Source organism: Hypanus sabinus, unplaced genomic scaffold, assembly GCF_030144855.1.
Source record: "Hypanus sabinus isolate sHypSab1 unplaced genomic scaffold, sHypSab1.hap1 scaffold_88, whole genome shotgun sequence".
NCBI classification, from domain to species: Eukaryota; Metazoa; Chordata; class Chondrichthyes; order Myliobatiformes; family Dasyatidae; genus Hypanus; species Hypanus sabinus.
The window spans coordinates 150,673-171,730 of NW_026781732.1; the positions used below are offsets into that span (position 1 = coordinate 150,673).

At 44.8% G+C, this 21,058-nt stretch overlaps 2 protein-coding genes across 2 annotated transcripts in view; both read left to right on the forward strand.

The window, feature by feature from the left end:
• Positions 1-14,616, forward strand: part of LOC132390368 (gastrula zinc finger protein XlCGF26.1-like) — a 28,713-nt gene extending 14,097 nt beyond the window's left edge. Inside the window, exons 3-4 of the mRNA XM_059962981.1 lie at positions 2,303-2,428; positions 11,351-14,616. Coding sequence (XP_059818964.1) covers positions 11,756-13,630 — 1,875 coding nt within the window. The 5' untranslated portion in view covers positions 2,303-2,428; positions 11,351-11,755 and the 3' untranslated portion in view covers positions 13,631-14,616. The remainder of the gene's footprint in view (positions 1-2,302; positions 2,429-11,350) is intronic.
• Positions 1-21,058, forward strand: part of LOC132390375 (zinc finger protein 239-like) — a 445,145-nt gene that overhangs the window by 63,543 nt on the left and 360,544 nt on the right. The window lies entirely within an intron of this gene.

Here is a 21,058-nt window from a genome sequence, read left to right on the forward strand (position 1 = left end):
GATACCACAGGACACTCCAACAAATCCACACATATGGATTATACGAAGTGACAGCCAGACATCCGTTGTGCACTGCGTGCCGATGATCAACCCAATCTTTTGGGCGTAGCAGTGACAAGCTGAAGTCACTCTCACTCTCACTCTCTTCCTCTCCCTCTCGCTCTCTCCCCCTCCCTCTCCTCCCTCTCTCCCCTCCCCTCTGTCTCTCTGTCTCTGCTGCAGCGCGTTTGTGACGTCACAGCCGCGCCTCCCTCAGGCACTTAAAGCGACACTCACTCCGCTGTATCTGTCAGTTCACCAGCGCTTGAATGTCGCCGATCCTTGAATGTGGAGGCGGAGATGCTGGAGAAGACAGCGCCCCACTCGCTACAAGGAGAGCTCGAACACGTGTCCATGTCCGTGATCTGATTGGATACATCGCCATGACGTTCAGAGCACTGTGACGTCTTCACTGGCTCTCATTTTGGAAGGGATTCAGTCGGCCTTCGCAGATACACCAACAGCTTCCCACTGGGAAGCGGCCGTTCACTTGCTCCGTGTGTGCGAAGAGACTCATTCAGTTAACCCACCTTGTGATGCTCCGGTGAGTTCACAGTAAATAGAGGCCACATTTCTGTCCGGAGTGAGCAAAGAGTTTTACTCACTCATCCCAGCTGCTGCAACACCAGCAACTTCACATCAGGGAGGAAGTTCAAATCAGCTCCGTGTTAAATGTTTCACCATCACGGTGACTGAAGGCAGCTGCAGGTTCATGAGGGACCGTTACTGTCAGATTCTGCAGTTCTTGCGGCTGCTCATCGCACCCAGGACTGAACCCTGGTCACTTAGCATTGGAGGAGTCTGTTCTGCTGATGTTAGCCTTAAACTAGACTGGCGTTTAATATTGTGGATCTGTGACAGATAAATCACTTCTGTATCAAATTCCGTTTCTCACTAGAGAAGTCCCTGCCGATGTCTCTGTTCCATATCAGAATATCAAAATCTACCCCGGCCATTCCCTTCTCACTCACCCTGAAATGACAGGTTGCAACTAGTCACTACTCTGTGGGAGGAAGGATTTCCACTGAATTTCATAGAATCATAGAAATCTGTAGCACATTACAGATACGTTTAGCCCACATGGTTGTGCCGACCATGCATCATTCTCTAGAAACTGCCTAGTATTACCATACTGCATAGCCACCTATTTTCCTAAGGTCCATGTACCTATCTAAGAGCCTCTTAAAAGGCCCTATTGTATCCGCCTCTACCACCGTCGCTGGCAGTGCATTCCACGCACACACCACTCTTTGCTTAAACAAAACTTAGCTCTGACATCTCCTCTGTACCTACTTCTAAGTAGCTTAAACCTATTCCCCCGCGTGTTAGCCGTTTCAGCCCTGGGGAAAGCCTCTGTCTATCCACACGACCAATGCCTCTCATGACCTTATACACCTGCATGATTTTCTCCGGTTTGAATAAGACGATAAACCCACTGTGATTTTGACGTTCTCTCCCCCCTCTCCATTCTCCATTCCTCCCCTCCCCCTCTCCCCTTCACCTCCTCCCCCCTCCCCTCCTCCTCTATCTCTCCCCTTCTCCCCTCCTCCCCTCCTGTCCTCCACCTCTCCTCCCTTCCCCTCCCCTCCCCTTCTCTCTCTCCCTCCGTTGGTGTTTCACGTCACAGACCCACCTCACTCAGGCAATTAAAGGGACACTCACAGTAAACGAACCTGCGGTCTCCTAACACAATGCACCTCTAAAGTCTGACAGCAGATTAGCGAGTGAATCTTCGATGGTGTAGAGTCAGAAACCAAAGAGCTGCCAGATTGAGTCAGACTTTAGGGCTGCAAAGAGGAGGAAGAGGAATCAGACCAGCAGGATTTGGCAGCAAAAGAAAGATTAGAAACATTTGGAAACTGGTTGATCGAAAAAAAAGGTGGTTAATTTCTGCAAAATACTGGTGGCAATCAACAGTCAGGCAGCAATTGTGAAGAGCATAAAAAGGCAACGTTTAGACCGAGCCCCTTCAGCATGCCTAGCCTGTGTACTCCGCTGCTTAGTTGCTGCTTGAACTGCAGAGTTCCTCCAGCATTTTGTATGTGTGCGTCTCTGTATTCCCAGCAACTGCAGAATCTCCTGTGTTTTATAACTGCATTTTACTTTGGCATTAGATACACATTGATATTGAGTATATTGCTTATGGAAACCGCTTTCTGCGTTAAAACAGCTGCAGATTTTTCTATACACACGAAAAAAAATGAGGTATGGACTTTGAACCGGTGCTTGCAGAAATGTTTAATGGCATTGTGATTACCCATAGGACCATGCGTTAAGAATTCTGCCGTCGCTGAAGCGCCGATGAAATGCGCAGGCGTCAGGCTGAGGACGTCCCCGAGTATCACGCATGCGCGCAGTACACTGAAGGCCTTGAAAATGTCGGCTACAGGTAAGAGCGATTCTCCGTGTTTTTATCTTAAACACCGACTTCAGAGCGATTCCTGTGAAATCCGGAGACCGTGGCCAACAATCCCGGGACAGTCCTGCCCTCTTCCCTCTCTCTCAGCCCCACGATCCGTACACGGGCCCCGGGAAGCTTCCGGCTGATGAGGGAATGGGAACCGATGGATCTCTCAGACAGAGCTGAGCTCCAGCTATCTAAATGCAAGGATTAGGAACTCGGAGAAAGGGAACAAAATCTTTTACATCAGCAGTTGAGAAAATCACCTTTGTTCTACCTCCCATCACAAAGAAGAGGAAATCTGCAGATGCTGGAAATCCAAGCAACACACACAAAATGCCGGAGGAATTCAGCAATAGTACTCTTTTCCATAGATGCTGCCCGGCCTGCTGAGTTCCTCAGCATTTTGTGTGTGTGTTGTTTGTTCCACCTCCTTTTGTTCTGAACTTTTCTACAGGCGAGAACATGTTTTGACCCATTCTCTCTGGGTACATGATTATATCAGACACCTTTGCCCTGGGCAACAAGTAACTTTCACGTCAGAAATGTGCCAGACTCCAGTGAGACAGACTACTGCCCTTCCCTTCATGTTCATTGGCATTGCCATCACAGAGTTCATCACCGTCTGTCATCTGGAGAGGGTTCAGGGGAAATATTTATGTACAACACAGAAACTGGTGTAAAAAAAATACACGGTACATGATTTATGTGCACACTTGTCATTACAAATTAGAGGGGACGTTGGTGGGAAGGAGGGGAGACTTCCAGTGTCCCTGATGCCCTCACCTACAAGATGTGCATCCAGCTGCAGCTTGTAACCCGGCACTTTAAGGAGTTGGAACTGGAAATGGTTGAATTCTAGATTATCCAGGAGTTGGAGGGGGTGATAGATATGACAGGAAGAGAGGTGAGTTACACACAAGGTACAGGACACAGGGAACTGGGTGACAGTCAGGAAGGGAAATTAGGTTAAATAGCATCACAAAGTACTCTTGTGGCCATCCCACACAACGACAGGTGGAACACTTTGGAAAGTATTAGGGGGGATTACCTGGCAGAGGAAAGTCAAAGGAGTGATAGGGGATTCATTAGTTAGGGGAACAGAACAGGAAGGGGACTAATATCCTAGTGGTACGGCTGCGAGAGCAAGTGTGGTGGAGGGGGGTGCTGATGTGGTTAAAATGAATTGTAGGGGGAATGGGAGCTAGAATGACAGGACAGATAGTGGAGAGGGTGAATTGAATTGAATTGACTTTCTTACATACATCCTTCATGTAAATGAGGAGTAGAAGTCTTTATGTTACATCTCCATCTAAATGTGTGGTGTAATTTATAGTAATTTATAATAAATAGTTTGTGCATAGAACAGTCAGTATAACATAGATATGCAATTGTATTAGCATGAATTAATCAGTCTGATAGCCTGGTAGAAGATGATGTCCCGGAGCCTGTTGGTCTTTTTGCTGTGATACCGTTTCCTGGATGGTAGCAGCAGGAACAGTTAGTGGTTGTGGTGAATTGGGTCCCAAATATCTTTTGGGCCCTTTTTCCGCACCTGTCTCTGTAAATGTCCTGAATAGTGGGAAGTTCACATCTACAGATGAACTGGGCTGTCTGCACCACTCTCTGCAGGTTCCTGAGATTAGGGGAAGTACAGTTCCCATACCAGGCAGTGATGCAGCCAGTCAGGATGCTCTGTAGAAAGTCCTTGGGATTTCGGGCCCCATCCCGAACTTCTTCAACCATCTGAGGTGGAAGAGGTGCTGCTGTGCTCTTTTCACAACACAGCCGGTATGTACAGACAATCTGAGATGCCTGGTGATGTTTTTGCTGAGGAACTTAAAGCTGTTCACCCTCTCAACCCCAGATCCATTGATGTCAAGAGGGGTTAGAGTGTCTCCATTCCTCCTGTCATCCACAACCGGCTCCTTGGTTTTTGTGACAATGAGGGGGAGTTTGTTTTCTTGACACCAGTCAGATGTTGTTCAGACCTCAGACAGAGTCAGCAATCAAATGGTTGAGCATGGTGCGATGAATGTGCTGAGATGTGTATATCACAATGCAAGAAGCATCGGAGGAAAGCCAGATGAGCTCAGGACAGGGAATTATGATATTGTGGCCGTTATTGGGGCTTGTTTACACACAACAGTCTGAGGGATTTAGAGATATTTGTAGAGAGATTGCAGACCATGCCAAGAAACAAAGGTTGTTCCAGTAAGTGATTTTAACTTTCCATAAATTGACTGGGACTCCCATACTGTAAAAGGACTAGATGGAGTAAAGTTTGTCAAATGTGCCCTTAGTACGTAGAATTCCCGATGTAGAAGTGTGCAATAAGCTGTTAGGAAATGATCCAGGGCTTCTGGTGACAGAATTTATTAAACATCATACCATGAGATTCAAAGTAAAGATGGAAAAAGAGAGGTCTGGACCACGGGTTGAGATTCTAAATTGGAGAAAGGTCAATTTTGATGGTATCAGAAAGGATCTGACAAGTGTGGTTTGGGACAGGCTGTTTCCTGGCAATGGAGTACTTGGTAAATGGGACTTGTTCAGAAGTGAAATTTTGGGGATATAGAGCTTGTATGTGCCTGCCAAAGTAAAAGTTGAAAGGTAACTGGTCCAGGGAACCTTGATTTTCAAGAGAAATTGAAGCCCCGGATATTTTGTTCCTCTAAATGCCTCAGACTGTTGGGTGCTACTGAGATCCATTAATGACTACAAATCACAATTCCACACACTGAGCGCATCTGACTTTTTTGTTGTCATCTTCTGTTAGGTTCTAAAACCTTCCAAATAGTTTTTGCTCTTTTGTTTGCCCTCTGTTTGACTTTTATGTTGGCTCTGGCTTCTCATTCCAGCCACTGTTGTGTCCTCAATGTTTTCACTTCTTTGGGATATATTGATCACTCAGCTCTTGCTTGCATTTGCCCTTTCTATACTCTCATGGTACTATATGCTTTTAACAAGTCGTCAATTCAATGTATAATTTCTTTGTTTATTTTTGGAGCCCTTTTTAGGTGCATATGATGATGAGGGGTATTGATCGTGTGGATAACCAGAGGTTTTTTTCCCAGGGCTGAAATGGTTAACACAAGGGGGCATAGTTTTAAGGTGCTTGGAAATAGATACCGAGGCAATGTCAGGGGTAAGGTTTTTTTTACACAGATAGTGGTGGGTGCGTGGAATGTATGCCAGCAGCGTTTGTCAAGGCAGATACAATGGGGTCTTTTAACAGCCTCTTGGATAGGTACATGGAGCATAGAAAAATAGAGGGTTGTGTGCGAGGGAAATTCTAGGCAGTTTCTAGAGTAGGTTACATGGTCGGCACAGGACTGTGGGCCAAAGAGCCTGTAATGTGCTGTAGGTATCTCTGTTCTATGTGAAGGAGCAAAGCAACTTTGGTTATTCGCCAATCCTCTATTACCACCCCGTCACTAAAGATGACTTAATTATCTCTGCTGGGGCCCCTACAATTTCTGCTCTTGCCTCCCACAGGGTCCGAGGGAGCTCCTGGCCATACCCTGGGGATTTATCAGGATGGGTGAAAACATGCTTCCACCAATTCTGTCTGGCTACATAATGATATCAAACACCTTTGCCCTGGCCAACAAGTAGCTTTCACATCACAAATGTGCCAGACTCCAGGGAGACAGACTACCACCCTTAAAGGCAGTATTCCTTGGCATTACCATCACTGAGTTCACCACTTTCAGTCACCTGGGTGAGACTTCAGGGGAAATATTTATGTACAATACTGTGTGTATTGTGGTGATGCAAGAGTTGCTGGGGAATTTTCAAGTGGGAAGAAGAGGAGTGATATTTGGAAATCTGAAATTGAAAGCATCATTTAGCAAGAAAATCACAAATAGGTGGTTTGCAAAAGCTGTGGCGAGTAAATCCTTCATTAACCTGTTACATAGGTTGTGTGAGAGTGCAGATGAACTCAATCAAGACTCAACCGGAGGAGATTAAAGTTCTTACTGACAGTGACTTGCTCGCTGTTGAAATGGATATCTCTCTATATAAAATTCAGTTTGCACATGTTGTTGTCACTGGGTAAAAATTGTACAGTACAAGGTTTTTGCACACACTGGTCATTACAAATTAGAGGGGACATTGGTGGGAAGGCGGGGAGACCTCCAGTGTCCCTGACGCCCTCACGTAGAAGGTGTATATCCAGCTGCACTTTAAGGAGTTGGAGTAGGTAATGGATGAATTCCGCATCATCCAAGCATCAGAGGGTGTGATAGGTATGACGTGCAGAGAGGTGAGTTGTACCCAGGGTGCAGGACACAGGAAACTGGGTGAGAGTCAGGAAGGGGAATGAGGTTAAATAGCCATCGCCGAGTACTCTTGTTGCTGTCCCACACAACAACAGGTGGATGCTTTAGAAACTGTTGGGGGGAATTACCTGGCAGAGGAAAGTCAAAGGGGTGATAGGGGATTTGTTAGTTAGTGGAACAGAAGTAGAAAGGGACGAATATCCTAGTGGCAAGGCTCGCTAGTGCTACCCTGTGGGGTGGGTGGTTAAACTAAAGTTGCAGGGAGGATTGGAGTCAGAATGACACAGCAGATAGTGGAGAGGGTGAATTGAATCGAATTGACTTTATTACTTACATTCTTCATACATGAGTTGCAGAAATCTTTATGTTACGTCTCTGTCTAAATGTGCAATGTGAAATTTATAATAGTTTATAATAAATAGTATGTACAACAGGACAGTCAGGATAAATAAAAGTACAATTGTATCAGCATGAATTAATCAATCAGAGGGCCTGGTGGAAGAAGCTGTCCCTGGGCCTGTTGGTCCGGGCTTTCTGGCTGTGGTACCGTTTCCCAGATGGTAGCAGCTGGAACAGTTTGTGGTTGGGGTGACTCTGGTCCCCAATGATCCTTTTTACACAGTGGCCCTTTTTACACACCTGTTTTTGTCAATGTCCTGAATAGTGAGAAGTTCACATCTACATATGCGCTGGGCTGTCCGCACCACTCTCTGCAGAGTCCTGCAACTGAGTGAAGTACAGCACCCATACCAGGCAGTGATGCAGCCCGTCAGGATGCTCTCAATTGTGCCCCTGTAGAAAGTTGTTAGTATTTGGGGCCCCGTCCCACACTTCCTGAACCGCCTGCGGTGAAAGTGGTGCTGTTGTGCCTTTTTCACCACACAGCCAGTATGTACAGACCAGGTGAGATCCTCGGTGTTGTGTGTGCCAGGGAACTTAAAGCTGTTCACCCTCTCAACCCCAGATCCTGGGTCAGCCTGTCTCCATTTCTCCTGTAGTCTGCAGCCAGCTCCTTTGTTTCAGTGACATTGAGGGCAAGGTTCTTTTTTTGACACCAAACAGATGTCATTCAGACCTCAGGACATGAAATTATGATACTGTAGCCATTACTTGAACTTGCTTGCGCCCAACAGTCTGAGGGATTTCAAGGAACAAATCTGTAGAGAGATTGCGGACTATGCCAAGAAACAAAGGTTGATAAAGTGAGTGATTTTAACTTTCCGTTTATTGACTGGAATCCTAGGCTGTAAAAGGACTAGATGGGGTAGAGCTTATTAAATCTACCTTAATCAGTACGTAAAATTCCCGATGTAGAAGTGTGCAATAAGCTATTGGGAAGTGATCTAGGGCGAGTGACAGAAATTAGTGTATGGGAACACTTTGTATCTACTGATCATGAGATTCCAAGTAAATACAGAAAAGCAGAGGCCTGGACCTCTCTTGAGATTCTAAATTGGAGAAAGGCCAATTTTTATGATATTTACAAGGATTTGACAAGTGTGGATTGGGACAGGATGTTTTTTAGCAAAGGAGAACTTGGTAAGTGGGAGATCTTCAGAAGTGAAATTTTAAGGGTGTAGAGTTTGTATGTGTCTGACAAAATAAAAGTTGAATGGTAACTAGTGCAGGGAATCTTGGTTTTCAAGAGATATTGAGGCCCTGGATATCTCGTTCCTCTAAATGCCGCGGACTGTTGGGTGCAACCAAAACTCATTAATGACAGCCATTTCATAATTCCACTCCCGAACTCATCTGACTTTCCTTTAGTTGTCTTCTGTTGGATTCTAAAAGCTTCCTAATGGTCCTTTGCTCTTTTGTTTGCCCTCTCCTCTGATTTTATGTTGGTTTTGGATTCTCATTTAACCCACGGTTGTGCCCTGCTGCCTTTCCAATGCTTCCACGTCTTTGGGATGTATCGATCACTCAGCTCTCGAATTGCTCCCAGAAACTCCAGCCATTGCTGCTCCATTGTCACTCCTACCTTTTCCCTTCCAAACAAGTTTGGCCAGCTTCTCTGTCACAGAAACATGGAGAAGTTCAGTACAGAAACAGGCTATTTGGCCCATCTAGTCAATGCCAAAAACATTTAATCTCTCTAATGCAACTACCTGCACTGGGATCATCACCCTCCGTACCCCTACCATCCAGGTACCTGTCAAACTTCTCTTAATGGTGAAATCGAGCTCATATTCACCACTAGTGCTGACATCTCATTCTACACTCTCACGACCATTTCAGCAAAGAACTTTTCCAAATGTTCCCATTAAATTTTCACCTCCCCCACTTACCCATGACCTCTGGTTGTCATCCCACCCAGTGGAAAAAGCTGCTTGCATTTACCCTATCTATACCCTCATAATTGTGTTTACTTCTAACAAATCCTCAGAGCAATGTATAATTTCCTTGTTTATGTTTGGAGCCTTTTTTAGGTGTATAAGATGATGAGGGGCATTGAGTGTGTGGAGAGCCAGAGGATTTTTCCCAGTGTTAACATGGCTAACAGGAGGGGGCATAGTTTTAAGGTGCTTGGAAATATATGCCGAGGGGATGTCAGGGGTAGTTTTTTTACACAGAGAGTGTTGGATGTGTCGAATGCAATGCCAGCAGCGGATGTCGAGGCGGATACAACAGGGACTTTTAACACTCTCTTAGATAGTTACATGGAGCTCAGAAAAATAGAGGACTATGCGCTAGGGAAACTCCAGGCAGCTTCTAGAGTAAGTTACATAGTCGGCACAGCACTGTGGGCCAAAGGGTCTGTAATGTGCTATAGATTTCTATCATTCTATGAAATTCAAGGGAAATCTCCAAACCCACGGAGTGGTGACTAGTAGTGAATAGTGGGAAAGTTACTGGAACGTATGACCAGGAACCGGAAATATAAGTATTTGGATAGATGTGGAATGATTAAGAATAGGCAACATGGCTTTGCGCAGGATAGGTCATGTCTAACCAATCTTATAGAGTCTCTCGAGGAAGTTATCAGGATAGTGGATGAAGACAAGGCAGTGGATGTTGTCTACATGGATGTTAGCAAGGCACTTGACAAAGTCTCATATGGGAGGTTGGTCAAGAAGGTTCAGTCACTCAGCATTCTAGATGAGATAGTAAATTGGATGAGACACTGTCTTTGGCAGAAGCCAGAGTGTGGTAGCAGATGGTTGCCTCTCTGACTGGAGGCCTGTGACTAGTGGTTGCCACAGGGATCAGTGCTAGATCTGTTGTGGTTTGTCATCTATATCAGTAATCTGGATGATAGTGTGGTTAACTGGATTAGCAGATTTATGACCACCAAGACTGGTGGTGTAGTGGACAGCGAGGAAGACTATCATGGCTTGCAGTGCAATCTGGACCCCCTGGGAAAATGGTTTGAGAAATGGAAAATGGAATTTAATTCAGACCAGTGTGAGCTGTTGCACTTTGGTTTGACCTACCAAGGGAGGTCTTTCACAGTGACTGGTCGGGCACGGAGGAGTGTTGTAGAAGAAAGGGACCTGGGAATACAAGTCCTTAATTCACTGAAAGTGGTATCACAGTTAGATAGTGACGGAAAGAAAGATTTTAGCCCATTGGCTTTCGTGAACCAAATCCTGACAATAGATGGATATTATGTTGACTTGTAAAAGAGGCCTAATTTGGAGTATTGTGTGATGTTTTGGTCACCTACTGACAGGAAAGATTTAAAAGAGATTCAAAGATTTCAGAGAAAATTCACAAGGCTGTTGTCAAGTTTGGAGGACTTGGGTTATAAGGAAAGATTGAACAGGTCAGGACTTTATTCTTTGGAATGTAGAAGATTGAGGTGAGATTTGATTGTGGTAGAGGGGCATAGATAGTGTAAATGCAAGCTGGCTTTCTCCACTGAGATTGGGTAGGACTTCAACCAGTGGCCAGGGGTTAAGGGTGAAAGGTGAAATGTTAAGGGGAACATGAGGGGAAGCTTCTGCACACAGATGGTCATCTAGGTTTGGAATGAGCAGCCAGCACAAGTGGTGCACGCGAGCTCGATTTCAACATTTAGGAAGTTCGTGTAGGTACCTGGATTGTAGGAGTGTGGGAGGGGCAATTTAAATAGTTCAGCACAAGACTAGATGGCCCAAAGGACCTGTTTCTGTGTTGTACTTTTCTACAAGAACTTGAAATATTACAAAAATTCACTCTAACCCCTTTTACCAGCTGTGCGGACCAACCAGTCATCTCAGCAGGAATTTTTTTATATGGTGTTAAAGCTGTAGCACTTTAAGTTAATAATACATAAAAGAATTCCCAGATGCACATCCACAAAGACAATTTGCGTGAGACTGTTTCAGTTACTGTGGGGCCAGGCACCCATGTAGCTCAGCAGGAACAGGGAGTAATACCAATGGAGAGAGTCAAACTGAGCCAGGTCACAGATTGGAGACGGCAGAAATGCCCCATTCTTATAGAGACAGGAAGAGCTTCAGGGAATTGATTGTCATTCCAGATACCAGCACTCTGCCCAGTCAGAAGATGATTTCTCTGTCCAACTTGGGTTGAACCTCACTGTAACCGTGTGATACCAAGTCAAACCATGGCAACTCAAGTAATCTCATCTGAAATGTTGTCCTAAACCCATTGATGGATTTTGTAAATGTTTTCACAGGTTAAAAACGAGAAGGAATTTGTCGCCGGGGATCTCAAACAGAAAACGCCAGTTTTGCTGTCTCTGTCTGGATATTTAAGAAGTGGAGCGAGGGATTCAATCGACTATCCTTCCTGCTCAGACTGTGGAGAGGGATTCAATTGATCATTTGACCAAATAGCAAGCCAGTCATCTTACACAGGAGAAAGGCTGTTCACCTGCTCAGACAGTGGGAATAGATTCACTCAGTTATCACAATTGAAGGTACATCAGCAAGTTCACACTGGGCAAGGCCATTCATCTGTTCTGTGTGTGAGAAAGGATTCAGTTGGACCTGTGGACACACCAGTCAGTTCACACCACACCTGGTAGAGGCTGGTGATCTGCTGAATTTCTGGGAAAGGATTCACTCAGTCATTTGACCTTATGGCTCACCAGCGAGTTCACACTAGGGAGAAGCCATTCACCTGTTCAGTCTGTGGGAAGGGATTCACTCAGTCATCCAACCTACGGAGTCCCCAGCGAGTTCACACTGGGGAGAGGCCGTTCACCTGTTCAGAATGTGAGAAGAGATTCACTCAGTCATCCAACCTACGGAGTCCCCAGCGAGTTCACACTGGAGAGAGGCGCTTCACCTGCTCAGTCTGTGGGAAGAGATTCACTCGGTCATCCAACCTACTGGTACATCAGCGAGTTCACACTGGGGAGAAGCCATTCACCTGCTCAGAATGTGGGAAAGGATTCAGTGAGTTATCCAACCTACTGGTACATCAGCGAGTTCACTCTGGGGAGAAGCCATTCACCTGCTCAGTCTGTGCGAAGGGATTCACTCAGTCATCCAACCTACAGAGTCATCAGCGAGTTCACACTGGGGAGAAGCCATTCACCTGCTCAGAATGTGGGAAAGGATTCAGTGAGTTATCCAACCTACTGGTACATCAGCGAGTTCACTCTGGGGAGAAGCCATTCACCTGCTCAGTCTGTGCGAAGGGATTCACTCGGTCATCCAGCCTACAGAGTCATCAGCGAGTTCACACTGGGGAGAAGCCATTCACCTGCTCAGAATGTGGGAAAGGATTCAGTGCTTTATCCAGCCAACTGAGACATCAGCGAGTTCACACTGGGGAGAAGCCATTCACATGCTCAGAATGTGGGAAAGGATTCAGTGAGTTATCCAGCCTACTGAGACATCAGCGAGTTCACACTGGGGAGAAGCCGTTCACCTGCTCAGAATGTGGGAAAGGATTCAGTGAGTTATCCAGCCTACTGAGACATCAGCGAGTTCACACTGGGCAGAAACCGTTCACCTGTTCAGAATGCGGGAAGAGATTCACTCAGTCATCCCAACTACAGAGTCATCTGCCAGTTCACACTGGGGAGAGGCCATTCACCTGCTCAGACTGTGGAAAAGGATTCACTCTGATATCCCGCCTACAGAGACATCAGCGAGTTCACACGGGGGAGAAGCCATTCAACTGCTCAGTCTGTGGGAAGGGATTCACCCAGTCATCCCACCTACGGAGTCACCAGCGTGTTCACACTGGGGAGAAGCCATTCACCTGCTCAGTCTGTGGGAAGAGATTCACTGTGTCATCCCACCTACAGAGTCATCAGCGAATTCACACTGGGGTGAAGCCGTTCACCTGTTCAGAATGTGGGAAGGGATTCACTCAGTCATCCAACCTACGGAGTCATCAGCGAGTTCACACTGGAGAGAGGCCATTCATCTGCTCAGAATGTGGGAAGAGATTCACTCATTCATCCGCCCTACAAAGACACCAGCGAGCTCACACTGGGGAGAAGCCGTTCACCTGCTCAGAATGTGGGAAGGGATTCACTCAGTCATCCTACCTACTGAGACATGAGAGTGTTCACACCGGTGAAAAGCCGTTCAATTGCACAGAATGTGGGAAACGGTTCACTCTGTCATCCCACCTTCTGGAACACCAGCGAGTTCACACTGGGGAGATGCCGTTCCCCTGCTCAGAATGTGGGAAGAGATTCACTCGCTCATCCGACCTGCAGAATCATCAGCGAGTTCACACTGGAGAGAAGCCATTCCCCTGCTCAGAATGTGGGAAGAGGTTCAGTCACTCACGCTCCCTGCAGAGACACCAGTCAGTTCACACTGGGGAGAAGCCGTTCATCTGCTTAGTCTGTGGGAAGAGATTCACTGAGTCATCCAGATTACTGGAACATCAGCGAGTTCACACTGGGGAGAAGCCGTTCATCTGCTTAGTCTGTGGGAAGAGATTCAATAACTCATCCAGATTGCTGGAACATCAGCGAGCTCACACTTGAGAGAGGCCATTCACCTGCTCAGAATGTGGGAAGAGATTCACTCACTCTTCCACACTACAGAGACATCAGCAAGTTCACACTGGAGAGGAGCCATTTACCTGCTGAGAATGTGGGATAGGATTCACTCAGTCATTCCAACTACAGGCACACCAGTCAGTTGTTATGAATCCCTAGGTTTTGTTTGCTGTGGACTGTCATTTTAAGAGAGAGAGATTAAGAAGGTGAATCAGTCTGACTTGCAGCTTGTTTACATCACTCACAGCTTGTTCAGTTTTAACTGAGGACACAGACACTCAGAGTCAGACGGAGATGAAGGAGGAAAAATGGAAAGATCGATACAAGGGAAATAGGTGCCAAGGGTCACTGTTTGGAATTTTCCTATGCCCGCAAGTATGGGTTAATTATCGATTCATCGTACACCGAATGTGTGGTTGTCACCTTGTTTGATCCATAGGAGTGGATCTGATTTGGGGTATCATGTGAAGACCACCGATGTGTTAACCCTTGCCTGGGTGTGGTGTGGTAATTCACTTGAAGACGATACGCCTTGTGACAAGTCACTTTGGGTGATAATTAGTATGTGGATTTGGAAGGATGACAGATAATATCTACAGTGACTGTTCTCTTGTTTTACCACCATGGAACCTGTGGAATTCGACATAATTGCCTTCTCTCGACATTTACCCTGGATTACATATATCTCTCTCATCACCTATTCTGTGGTTGAACTGAACTTTCATACTTTACCATCTCAAGACTCCAAGCCTTGTTCTCCCCAAGCTCAATAGTTTTGGATTTATATTTACACACATATATACACATAACACTGTTAACTTTTGTTTATCTTGCTTAAGTTACTATATTATAAGTCGATTCTAATAAAGATAGTTTTAAGATCAAAAACAGACTCCTGGTGTAGTCTCCACGAGGAAATCTGCAGATGCTTGGAAGTCAAACACACACAAAATGCTGGTGGAGCACAGCAGGCCAGGGAGCATCTATAAGGAGAAGCACTGTCAACGTTTCAGGCCGAGACCCTTTGTCAGGCAGTCTCAGGCAGTCCTGATGAAGGGTCTCGGCCTGAAACGTCGACTATGCTTCTCCTTATAGATGCTGCCTGGCCTGCTGTGTTCCACCAGTATTTTGTGTGTGTTGTTCCAGGTGTAGTCTATTGGTGCTGATTCGTTTCTAAAGCTTTACGATTCATAACAAAATTGGGGCCTGCATCTGGGATATGAACAGCTATGGGGGCGTAGTCATTAATTATCGATTTCATTGGGGAAGTCCCTTTTGATATATTTGTGTGTAGAAAATCAGCAGCGGATGCTGATTATTGTTTGGAAGCAGGAACCTCTGAGGCATTAGAGGATGCCAGATGGATTGAGTTGTTGAGTCTTGCTAGAAGGTTAAAACTTGCTATGTTGAAATTGACAATGAGGAGGGAACAGATGCAGAGGGTAATAGCTGAACATTATGTATCTGAGGGTGTGTTTAAAGTGGAGGAGTTGGACGTGTTTCCTGGAAGTAAACCTAGTGAGCTTGAGCTCCAGGACAAGTTAGAAAAATTAAAGATGGAGGCTGCGGAAAGGCAGAGGCAATTTGAGGCAAGAGAGGCAGAAAATCAGAGAGGAGGCAGAAAAACAGAGAGGAAGCAGAAAGACAGAGGCTATTCGAGCTGGAAAAGATACAGTGGTTGCAGCAAAGGGGTCTAGCGTTAGACTCTGGTGATGAGTTTGAGGCCAGTCAGGAAATTAAATTGGTACCTCCATTTGATCAGAAAGAGGTTGATAAATACTTACAGCATTTTGAGAAGGTTGCTTAGAATTTAAAGTGGCCAAAAGAGGGTTGGTTCTCTTACAAAGGGGGAGGCTCAGCAAGCCTATTCTGCTTTGACAGTTGATGAAGCAGCTGATTGTGACATAGTGAAACAGGCTGTGCTCAAAGCTTACGAGTTGGTCCCAGAATCATACAGGCAAAAGTTTAGAAATTTGTGGAAATCTGTGAACCGGACATATGTAATTTGCTTATGAGAAGTCTGTGTGTTTTGATCGCTGGTGCACATATATGATGATATATATGATGATGATAAATATATGATGATTTTAATAGCTTGAAAGAGTTAGTTTTAATTGAAGAATTCAAAAAGTGTGTCCCTGATGACATAAAAACATATTTAGATGAAAAGGATGCTGCCACTTTGCAGGAGTCTGCTAGATTAGCAGATGAGTTTGCTTTAACTCATAAGGTTAAGTTTACCCAGAATAAGAGCTTCCAAAAGAGTAGCAGGGGTCACCAGGGTAAACGCGAAATTATAGCTGGAACTAGTGACAAGTATAAGGATGAAGGGAAGCAGTTGAAAGAGAAATATTCTGGTCTTGCTTGTTACTATTGTAAGAAAGCTGGTCATATGATGGCTAATTGTTCTGTCCTGAAGAAGAAAAAGGAAAAGGTGTCAGTCCCGAATACCTGTGATCAGTCTGTTGAAGCACCTATCAACCCACAGGGTTCTGAACATTCTGTTGAGGCTCAGTTATGGACTGAGAGTTCTGACCGAATTAAGAAGGCTTTTGATCATTTTATGTCAAATGGGTTTGTATTAGTAAAGGAAGGGTGAACCCAAGAACCAGTGAAAATTCTTCAAGTTACTGGCGATTCTCAGTCACTTATATTAGCCAGCGTTCTAAAGTTTGGTGATGAGACTTAACACTGGTGAGGTAAATCTTATTAAAGGCATTGGGGGTGGCATGGTTTCTGTGCTGTTGTACAAGGTAACTTTACTGTCAGGGTTGGTTTTGGGACCTGTTAAAATCGGATTATGCTCCATTTTACCATTGGAAGATGTTGGTTTGCTGTTAGGGAATGACCTAAAATTGTTCCTGCAGTGCTATTGACAACTAAGACAACCGCTGACGACCCACAGATGGATTTTAACATTTATCCTTCCTGCGCAGGAACTCGAAGTATGGCTAAGAAGTCTGCCGATGCAGACGGTTCTGTGCAGCATGATTCTGATACCCATGATAGCCAAAATCGGGATTCAGGTTATGATGTCAGGGAATTTCTGCCTTCATTGTTTCAACAGGATTCAGGTCGTAAGTCTGATGAGAAAGATGTATCCCTGTGTAGGAAGGAGTTTATAGCAGAACAGAACCGAGACCCTGAGATTGAAGCTTTAAAAGAAACAACTTTCTCAGATGATGAGATTAAGAAAGTGCCAGCAGGGTATTATCTCAAGGATGGAGTGTCAATGAGGAAGTGGAGGCCACCTGCTATACCAGCGAGTGAGGAATGGGCAATTGTTCACCAAGTTGTAGTTCCTAAAGTTATATGGCTGAAATTTTAACTTTGGCCTGCAGTATGCCATCAGGTCGACATTTTGGAGTGAATAAAACTGTAAACAGTTATGAAATAATTCTACTGGCCTAATTTGAGGAAAGATGTTGTGACCTTTTGCAGAATCTGTCACACTTGTCAAGTTGTGGGTAAACCGAATCAGGTCACGCTAGTGGCCTCACTCTGCCCTATACCTGCATTCGGTGAACCCTTTTTAAAATTTATAGTGAGGGGTCCTTTGTCCTTGTTAAAGGAACAGTGGATTGATGGGGATGTACATCTTAACTTGTTAGACATTGTGTAGAAGTTCAAGAATAAACTACAAGTCTGTAGTCCAGTGAGACAAAACTTAAAGATTTCTCAAAACAAAATGAAGTGTTGGTTTGATAAGTTGGCTTTGGAAAGAAAATACCAGGTTGGGGATAAAGTGCTTGCTTTATCTCCAATATTGATGAATCCACTTCAGGCTAAGTTCAATAGACCGCATGAAATAGTCTCTCAAATTAATGATCTGAATAATGCTATTAAAACACCTGACCAACGTAAACTAACACAGGTGGTGCACATAAATATGATAAAGGCTTATTTTGACAAGCAGGCTCCATCTGTGAGTGTTGTTGTCAAATCATATGAATCTGGCAACCCTGAGAATGAAACAATTGACTTGTCTGAGACTTTTCACAAGCCAAACATGGTCCCAGATAGGCTAATGAACTCAGTTGTTCCAGAAAACATTGTTAACAAGTCGGCTCATCTGCAGCCAAGGCAACAACAACAGCTGAAGGAAGTAAGCCTGATGTTTAAAGATTTATTTCCCGATGTTCCCAAGCAAACCACGGTCGCAGTACACGATGTAGATATTGGTCAAGCCAAACCGATTAAACAACACCCATATTGTATGAACGTTGAAAAATGTTAAATTGGCTGAGCAAGGAATTGAATATATGCTGAAAATGGTATTATGAGTCCTTCAGCATCAGATTGGAGCTCACCCTGCGTTATTGTGCCTTATCCTGATGGTGGTGTTAGATATTGCACTGATTATGGGAAGGTAAATTCAGTAACAAACAGATTCCTCTCCTATCCCTAGGGAGGATGATTGCATCATTAAGGTTGGAAAAGCTAAATTTCTTACAAAGATTGATCTGTTGAAAGAGTATTGGTGTGTTTCATTGACGGACAGAGGTAGAGAAATTTCTGCATTTGTGACACCTTCTGGGTTGTGTGAATACAATGTTTTCTCTTTTGGAAGGAAAAATGGTCCAGGATCATTCCAGAGAATGATTGATTCTCTAATTCGAGGGTTAGAACATACAGATGCCTATATTGATGACTTAGCCACAGGGAGTGGCACTTGGGAAAAGCATATCACTGCAGTCGAGAAGCCGTTTGACAGGCTTTCCCAGGACAACCTTACAGTTAGCTAAGAGTGAATTTGGCCATGCCACTGTGACCTGTCTTGGCTATGTTGTTGGTCAAAGCAAGTTGGCTCCTGTTCGGGCAAAAGTCCAGACAATTTCTCAAGTTCCTATTCTGACTGCTAAGAAGGCTCTTAGAAGGTTTCTGGGAATGGATGGATATTATCGTAAGTTCTGTAAGAACTTTGCTGCTATTGCTCTTCCTCTGACCAATCTCCTGAAGAAGCGTGAAAAGTATGTTTGGACTGAACCTTGTCGGGAGGCATTTGATCGATTGAAAGTTATTATTTGAGGTTAGGCCAATCAATGTAGTGCTGTCAGCCAATTTCATTAGCAGGTTGGAGCTGTGGGTGGCAACACAAGTCATGGGTGCACAGAGAGTAAAGGAGAGGGCCAAAGAGACAACCCTGTGGGTTATGTGTGCTGAGGGTCAGAGAGACAGAGGAGATGGAGCCCACTCTTACCACCTGCCGGCGATCTGACAGGAAGTCCAGGATCCAGCTACACAAGGCAGGGTGAAGGCCGAGGTCTCTGAGCTCCATGTCGATACTTCACGCCTTCGTCTGGACTCTCCCTACACTTCCCCTCCCTTGGAAAAGCAGGCCATGCACTCAAAGAACCTCATAACCTGGACATTCTCGCTGCAAACCCGCTCCCCCATCGGGGAAGAGATACAAAAGCCTTAAATTGTGTAACACCAAGCTGAAGGATGGCTTCCTGTCTGCAGTTATAAGCCAAATGAATGATAAAATGGACTCGACCTCACAATGTAACTCGACGTGACCCTGCACCATATGTCTATCTGCACTGCACTTTCTCTGCAGCAATAATGCTTTGTTACAGTTATTGTTTTATCGTATATCAGCTCGATGTACCGTTGTAATGTATCGATCTGTGTGGATGGTACGTCAGGGAAGATTTGAACTGTCGTTCAGTACATGATGATAATAAACAAATTCCCCATTTTAATTGTGTGCAAATATTAGACAGACTGAGCTTCTGCTCTGGAACCACAGAAGGAAACTGAACAGTTCTCTTTCTGAGGAACGCAAGTAAATAGAAAAGGCTTTAATCTCTCATTACGATCTGCTGTAAGTGAGATCAGGTGACTGGTGGTGGGTCTCCCATATTAATATCAGAATCAGGTTTAATAGCACCGGCATATGTCATGAAATACGTTCAGAAGTAGAACCTAATTTTTAACCATAGTTTTTAACAATTGTGATTTAATATAAGAATATAAATATCACATTGTTAAATTATATAAATAGTACAAAATGAAAAAAAAGATGTAATAAACTATTTTAACTGTGCCGACTGTTTGACTGACTGGGTTGTTGCTTTGGAAGTAGTGGAGTGAAGCTTAACTGAACTGCACACATTTATGAGAAGCTCAGATAATTATAAAAAGCTAAATTCTCACATAAGTGGGTCAGACACCCAGAAACATCGGCAGCACTTCAGCAGGTAAAAACAGTGGAATGAAACATGGTGAAAATATTGCCGAAAAAAAAACCATATTGTCCACCACAACGAGAGGACGTGACAGATCCGGATCTCACCGCCTTGTCTGAACGGGGAAAGATGAAGCTACCCGTATAGGTAGAGCAGTGACCCGCAGATGCTGCAGATCTGCAGAGAAACGTGAACAGGAAACGGGATCACATGGCCGCTTTGGTCTCTCACCCCAGACAGATGTCCGTTTACCCACTACTCTGTGGAAAGACACAAACGCCGCTCACATCTCCACTCACCTTAAATGTATTAGACATTTCAACCCCCAGGGAAAATATATCGACTGTCCACTCTATCTATTCCTCTCGTAATCTTATTAACATCCATCCAGTCTCACCCCAGCCTGCGCCGCTCTGGAGAAAACAACACAAGTTTGTCCAGCCTCTCGTTATAGCTCATGCCCTCTAATCCAGGCAGTGTCCTGGTAAACCTCTTCTGCGCCCTCTCCAAAGCCCCGACATCCTTCCGAGAATGTGGGCGACCACAACTGTATGAAACACTCCAGATGTGGTCTAACTAGTTTTATAAAAATGTGTTCCAAACTGTGGCGTTTTAGAAACGAACCAGCAGCACTGGAGTTCACACTGGAGTCTGGTTTTGATGTTAAAACCATTATCTTTAGTAGTATCGACTTATAATATAGTAACTTAACGAAATGAAGGGAAGTTAACAGTGTTATGTGTATATGTGTGTAAATATATCTCCCAGACTATCGAGACTGAGGGAACAAAGCTTAGAGTCTTGAGATGGTAAAGTAGGAAAGTTCAGTGTAATCCACGGAATAAATGATGGGAGAGAGATATTTGTAATCCAGGGTGAAACGTAGAGAAACGGCCGTTACTTCAACCAACCGCCGTCGAAGTTCTTATCCGCTGAATCTGTCCAGATACGAGTCATCAGCGAAAGTGACCTATCACAGGAATGCCGTCTTCCAGGGGTTACCACAAGAACATGCCCAGGCAAGGGTTAACACAAGATATTCCAAAACCCACTCCTATGGATTATACGAAGTGACAGCCACACACGTTCGTTGCGGTTCTCTGTACCGATGATCAACCCACTCTTGCGGGCATAGGAGAGTTCCAATCCTCAGCTGCGACTAACTGAAGCGATCAGCTTTTCCAGTCTTTCTCTCTCTCTCTCCCCCTCTCCCCCTCTCCCC